The sequence below is a fragment of the Apis dorsata genome, unplaced genomic scaffold (genome assembly GCF_000469605.1).
Source record: "Apis dorsata unplaced genomic scaffold, Apis dorsata 1.3 scaffold_137, whole genome shotgun sequence".
Taxonomy (NCBI): Eukaryota; Metazoa; Arthropoda; class Insecta; order Hymenoptera; family Apidae; genus Apis; species Apis dorsata.
This window is the reverse complement of record NW_006263429.1, coordinates 781,016-788,087: the sequence shown is the minus strand read 5'-3', so window position 1 is coordinate 788,087 and position 7,072 is coordinate 781,016. Positions and strand designations below refer to the sequence as shown.

General features: G+C 23.9%; 2 protein-coding genes across 2 annotated transcripts in view; one reads left to right on the top strand and one right to left on the bottom strand.

The window, feature by feature from the left end:
• Positions 1–505: 505 nt before the first annotated feature.
• Positions 506–2,922, top strand: LOC102676277 (translation initiation factor eIF-2B subunit epsilon). The gene is made up of 2 exons (XM_006613264.2): positions 506–1,458; positions 1,661–2,922. The coding sequence occupies exons 1-2, from the start codon at positions 769–771 to the stop codon at positions 2,900–2,902; spliced, it is 1,932 nt and encodes a 643-aa protein (XP_006613327.2). The 5' UTR covers positions 506–768; the 3' UTR covers positions 2,903–2,922.
• Positions 2,923–3,072: 150 nt separating this feature from the next.
• LOC102676416 (rabphilin-1-like) overlaps positions 3,073–7,072 on the bottom strand; it is a 6,954-nt gene continuing 2,954 nt past the window's right edge. Inside the window, exons 4-10 of the mRNA XM_006613265.2 lie at positions 6,314–6,784; positions 5,674–6,218; positions 5,436–5,611; positions 4,991–5,250; positions 4,752–4,898; positions 3,808–4,231; positions 3,073–3,375 (exon numbers count right to left, since the gene is read on the bottom strand). Of these exons, the coding sequence (XP_006613328.1) occupies positions 3,248–3,375; positions 3,808–4,231; positions 4,752–4,898; positions 4,991–5,250; positions 5,436–5,611; positions 5,674–6,218; positions 6,314–6,784 (2,151 nt within the window). The 3' untranslated portion in view covers positions 3,073–3,247. The remainder of the gene's footprint in view (positions 3,376–3,807; positions 4,232–4,751; positions 4,899–4,990; positions 5,251–5,435; positions 5,612–5,673; positions 6,219–6,313; positions 6,785–7,072) is intronic.

Sequence of the window (7,072 nt, the reverse complement as noted above, 5' to 3'; positions counted from 1 at the left end):
AATTATTTTTTAATACAATATTTAAAAATTACCTTACTCAGTTCTTTCATTGACATATTTTACGATTTAATTAGTTTTTCAATAAAATAGAATAATTATTATATTTCATTTAAAAATGTTATATTAAATATAGACGAAGTATAAATTGTACATATGTATATGTATATTTGCAGGAATTTGTAATTGTTACTTTCACGGAATAGTTACATTTGTATTTTAAAGTGTGGTATAAAATAAGTTTATCATACAATATATTTTTTATCTCATGATTTGAGAATTCGTAACTTTCCTTGCTATTTTAATATCAATTCCAAATGATATAATATAAAATAAAATTAACATCAATAATAGATTAAAATAAAATTTTAATTATTTAAATATAAACAAATAAATTTGAATATCATAAATAAATATTTCATAAAATTGTGGGAAGATTTTTTTTTAATGTTTACATTAAGAATTACATATTTGTTTTATTTTGTATTTCAATGGTTTAATGGTAATAATGATCAGTGATGACAGATCTATGTTAAACATGGTTTATACATCGAGACTATATTTTGAACAATAAAAAATAACAATAAAAAAAAAAAGAAATATATAATTATTTATAATTATAAGTTAAGTTAACAAAATAAATTTTATACTTAAAAGAATATAAAAATATATAATTGAAAATTTTTAGTAAATAATATTATTTTGTATCTTATATAATGAATATCTTGTACTAATTATTCTTTAAAAATTATATAAAATTTGAATAATAAAATGAATACAAAAATGACAAAGAAAGAAATTATACAAGCTGTAGTACTTGCAGATGATTTTTTAACAAATTTAACACCAGTACAAAATATATTTCCAAGAATATTGATGCCCATAATAAATATTCCACTTTTAGATTATTTAGTGGAAACTCTTATTAAATCTAGAGTACAAGAATTATTTCTTTATTGCAGTAAATATGTGGATTTAATAAAAAAATATATCAAACATAAAAATTGGTCAAAAATATCAATTTCTTTAATTGTATCAGATGTTTGTACTTCTCTTGGAGATGCTCTTAGAGACATTGATACAAAAGGTTCAATACGTAATCATTTTATACTTATAAGAGGAGATGCATTTATTAATGCCAATCTTACAAATCTCTTAATAAATCATTGTACAAAACTAAACGAAGATAAAGGTGCAACAATGACTATGGTGCTAAGAAATATTGGTTCTACAAATCAATCTTTTTTAAAGCAGGAAACATGTTTAATAGTTTCTGATAAAAGCAGTAAAAAAATTTTACATTATAGTAAACTAAGAAATGATGAAAAAAAAATAAAATTAGAATTAAATTGGTTTTTGAATCATAGTGAAATTGAAATTAACACTTGTTTTTTGGATACTCATGTTTATTTATGTTCTCCATCTGTACTTCCATTATTTTCTGATAATTTTGACTTTCAAGTAAGTAATATAATTTAAAATACATAAAAAAATTAAATCTTTCAAATATATATGTATAATAATTATAATAAATTTTTTTTTAAATGTGTTTATGATATGATATTAAATATTTGTTTAAATTTTTATAAATAAAATATTTTATAAATATAATTAAAAACATTATAGAATAATAAATAATAATTCTTATATTTTTTATTGACAGACAATGGAAGATTTCATTCGAGGAGTATTGATAAATGAAGAAATTTTGAACTCTCGAATTTATTGGCAACAATTAAATCCTAAAGACTATAGTTTGCCAATTGTATCATGGAATGCATATCATATTTTGAACAGAGATATTTTGAACAGACATAGTTTTCCACTTACACCAAATGCTATTCCATTTTTAAAAGATTTTATTTATATGCCAAGATGCACATATAAACATAGAAGTGCAACTCTTGCTAAAGGTTGTATATTAGAAAAAGATAGCATATTATGCCAAAATAGTATACTTGGAAATGATACTTTTGTTACAAGATCAATTATTGGAAATAATTGTTTAGTAGGATCTAATGTAACAATTAAGAATTCTTATATTTTATTAAATAATAAAATTGAAGATAATTGTTATATTACAAACAGTATAGTATTTTCAGATTGTATTATTAAACAAAATGCACAAATAAATGGATGTATAATATGTCCTAAAACAATTATTGATACTCAAATAGAATATATTGATTCTATTATAGAATTAAAGAATAATAAAATTTCTATAAAAAAAATATCAGAAATTAATAAAGATAATGAATTTCAATTTTTCAAGAATTGTGATATGATAGAATGTGATAATTATTCTACAGATACATCAAGTATTGATGAAGCTTCTGAATGTAATTCACCAATTCCAGATGATACAAATATGTTCTTATCTGAAGTTATTGATAGTTTACTACGAGGTTTTCAAGATAAACTTAACTGTGATAATTTAATTTTAGAAATAAATTCATCAAGATATGCATACAATATTACCATGAGCGAAGTAACATATAATGTTATTAAAGCTATATTAAGTTTGCCTTTTCATTATCTATCAGAAAAGAAAGAAACTACAACTAATCAAAATTATCAAAGAAATTTAAAAATTATGGTAACATATTTTTATCCAATTATCTCAAATTATATTAAAACAGAAGATGCGCAAGATGATTGTTTACATGCAATAGAGGAGATAGCAAGTACAACTCAAGAATTATTACCATTTTTACAACATTTGTTGCATATGCTTTATGATAAAGATATATTATCAGAAGAAAAAATTTTAGAATGGTATGAATCTGATGATAAAGATATTGATTCTTTTGAATTTCAAAAAAATAAAGTGAGAACTGCAATAAAACCATTTATTAAATGGTTGAAAGAAGCTGAAGAAGATTCTAGTGAAACTGAAAATGATTAAATATATATTAAATTTATAATTTAGAAAATATTTAATCAATAATTTAGAAAAAACTTTTCAAACATCTTTATGATAAGAAATGAAATCTCTTTAATTCTTCTATTATATTTCTCTTAAAAATATTAATAATATTGAATCAAATGTAAAATGTAAAATAATAACATTTCCCATATATAATGTAATATTTTATTTTTGTGTTAATTTTTTTCTTGAATAACATTTTGAGCAATATTATTGATCATATGTAAATAAATTATATTTTGCAGAATATTATGTATATCGAATATATTGATTCTATTAAAACATTTTGAATTATATATTATATAATAAAAATAGAAATATAAATTATTCTATAGGCAAAATATTATCAATTAAATTATGCCAAGCTTGATGACGATGATCCGGAAATTTGATTACATCTATCCAATGTCGTAATCGTGCTCCTTTACTATTACGACTTAGTTCAAGTCCACCTAAATAAAAATATAAAAGATATTACTAATAAACATATATAGAATAGGGCATATAAACTATTTTGATTATTTTGTAAATAATAATTTTAATGAAAAATATTTCAGATAAAAGTTGAATGATTTTGAAAAATATATAATTTAACACAAATAATTTTTTTTTATAATTGAATGCACAAATAAAGATCAAATATGTTTCCTTAAATTATATATTTTTTATTAATTGATTTCATTGATAATTTTTTTATAAAAAATCGAAATTATTTAACTCTTATGAGAAAGTTATTTTTTATTAAAATCATTTACAAAATGATCAAAGTAATTACATGCCATACTTTGTATAAATTTTCTCTTTTCGATATAATATGTAAGAATAATTAAATTAAAAAAATATGTAAGAATAATTAAATTAAAAAAAAATACATAGTGCATTACCAAGATAATCATTATTCTTGCCAAAATCCTTATCCCATACTGTGAGATATAATGTTAATTTCATAAGGTCTGTTAATCGAGCAGTAAAAGTGAATTCTTCATTCCATTCTGGATTTAATGTTTTCCATTTAATTGTTGTATTTTGTGCATTACGACTTGTGATTTTTTTTGATATTAACTTTTTACCGGTAATACGAGCAATTGAATAATCGAAAATACGTTGACGATGATTGTTTGTCACGTTTTCTATAAGGCACAACTTGACAAATGGATCAGAAAATCCGTTACTATCCATAGGAAGAAGATTTATAGCTCGATGAATTGTAACTATCAATGCTCGCCGCCTTGTGCAGTAACTTAGACTCACTTGAATCTGTCCTCGTCCACTGGAAAATACGCCCCAAGCTGCTTCTTCGTTGTCCACCTATGCCAACGTCGAGCTCTTATTTCTTAGTGTCTGCAATAACGTAAGTAAAGTCGACCGTCGCGAAAAATTTAAAACGCGAAAAATGATTATGTTTATGAAGATCATTAATTAAAAATCAATAGAATTTTATATATAAAGGAAAATAATTAACAAAATATATCAATTCGAAGCAGAAAACTTAGCAGACAAATATTAAAAAATATCAACAAATTCGTTTCTTTTTGGTTTTTGAAAAAAAGAACTCAAATATAAACTTCGTAATAATCTTTTATGGCAAAATTAAATGTTTATTTTTAAAGATTGACATTTTATTAAATATTTTATTATAATTTAGTTATTGTTTAATTATATTTTAATCAATATTAATAATACTCAATATTAATATATATTATAAAATGAAATGTTATAAAATATTTAATAAGAAAATAAATTAATCTATACCATCGTTTGATCAAGAACAATTTTTACAATACCATGGAGACAAATATTATTTTTTAATATTTTTTTTTATACATACTGGATAGTGATCCTGTAATGGAACATTATAATGTTTTATTTGATGCGGTTGTAATTCATGCAGAGGAAATCTTGCTTCTCCTAGAAAATCTTGACCCGCTGGATCGTCCTGAAGAATCAAGATGTGCAATGCTTTGCCATTCCATATCTATCATGAAATATTAATTTATTTTTTTTTTTTTCATTTAATTTCATGATATTTTCCATATTAATTATCTGAAGAATTTTCACTTTTCATACATCAGTTTCCGTTGTTCCATAAAAGTTGAGAGTCTCGTTAAATTCTGGATCCCGCGTTTTGTGGATTGTCTTCGTTCGAAGTCGTTTTGTAATCGCAATTGAATTTACTGGTAATATATTGAGCTTGCAAAATGGATCAGCGAGATCATAAATATCCATTGGCTGTAAACCTCGTGCTCGTTCTACTTTGCATTGGAGGCACTGAATTATTGGATCATATCGTAAAGAAATTTCAAGAGTTCCATAATTTTGTCTCGTTTCTGTTTTGAAAAATATAATTTTATTACTTTATTCTTAACGATATTAAATAAAATTTTCTGATTCATTTTTCAAGCTGTTTATTAATAATTATGAATGTATAGTTTCATAATAAGACTCGCGTGCCGCATTTAGACTTTATCATGATTTTTACTGCGGTTCACAAATTGTTTGATTGTATATTTACCATAATCTGGTATTTGTTGTCGTATTAATTCGGTTTGATTATTACTGTCTTGTTCTGAATAAGATCGGTTTTTTTTCAGATCTATATATTTTTCGTGGATCTGAGATTGTTCTGAAATTTGTTCCGTTGACGTAATTGTCGTTGTCGGTATCGTTGAAACTGTTGTAAAATTTGATCTGTAAAGTATCAATTGAATATCACCTAAACTTCTACTCTTTTATTTATTATTTTTACATACCTGGAAGATTGTACCTGAGAACTTTTTAATTGATCGCATAAATTGAACTCTAATTTATGACCAGTTTCGTTAATATCATCAAATTTTTTGCTTTTTTCATCGATAATTTCATCTTCGAATGATACGTGTTGTTCAATTTGAAACTCATTGGAACTAGTTCTTCTATTTATCCGTGAACGAGGACTAGTAGGAGATGGTGAAAGACGACTGCATTGAGAGATAATAGAAAGGGTAGATCTATTTAATTGATCTGAATGCTCTTCTCGATTATTTAATGGTGAGGAAGCGTTTGATCGTTGTCCCGGTGACTTGGATGTATTATTGTTTGTTTGAATAGAATTTAATAATGTTAAATGAGTTTTGCTACTACTATCTTGATTTTTTTGTAAATTAAGAAATGAATTAGATTGTCCTTGAGCTAAAGCAAGCCGTCTTGTCGCTTCTTCATCAGAAGAAGAATCTTGTAATTCAGTAGATTCGAGAGATTTATTACCTCCGATTGTCCAAGTAGATGTTTTATGAATAGATCGTGACCATCCTCGTTCCTATAATTTTAAGAAATCCATATTATATGTAGTATTATAATAAATATATAATAATATTTCAATGAATTTTTTTTTTCTCATTTTTCATTTGTCACCTTTTTCTCCGGTAAAATGTACTTTGGCATTCCTTTGATAAACCAAGCTCCACTTTTTTTCCACATTTCTCTCGTCTCGGCACAGATTCGACAAAGATATTGTCTCTGACTGCTGCTCGATCTTCTAACGATTCGTTGCATAGTTATTTTTTCTTGCATTTTTTCTCTCGTTGTGGAAAGATTCGAAAATGTTGAGTTCAATTCGATACCACATTTCTGACATATGTATCTTCGACAATCTTTACAAAGATTTGCCGATGCACCTAATACTGCACCAAATTTTTCACCACAAAGAGCACAAGAACATATACAGTGTGTACTATTAAAACATCTGCTACTACATCTTTTCTTTTCATTTAACCTTGTTGTAGTTACAATACAGACATTACGTTTCATATTCTCTAGTTTTTCTACTAATCGGCCAATTCTTTCTTGTTCTGATAAATTTAAAGCTTCTGCTCTCTGAATTACCTACATCACCGAAAAATTAAAATAATAAATTTATGAATATTCTATAAAAATTGAATAAAATTAAAAATTAATTTTATTCAATATATATATGTAAGTATGTTATTGGATTAATATTTTTAAAAAAAGAAAAATTATTGAAAAATTAAAAAAAAAATGGTATGATTTAATATTTTAAATTATATTTATATTAAACATTTTTATTAAATATTTTATTATATTTATATTTAATATTTTTAATTTCTTATTGATCTTAAATCTCATTAATTTATCTCATGATAAATTAAAATA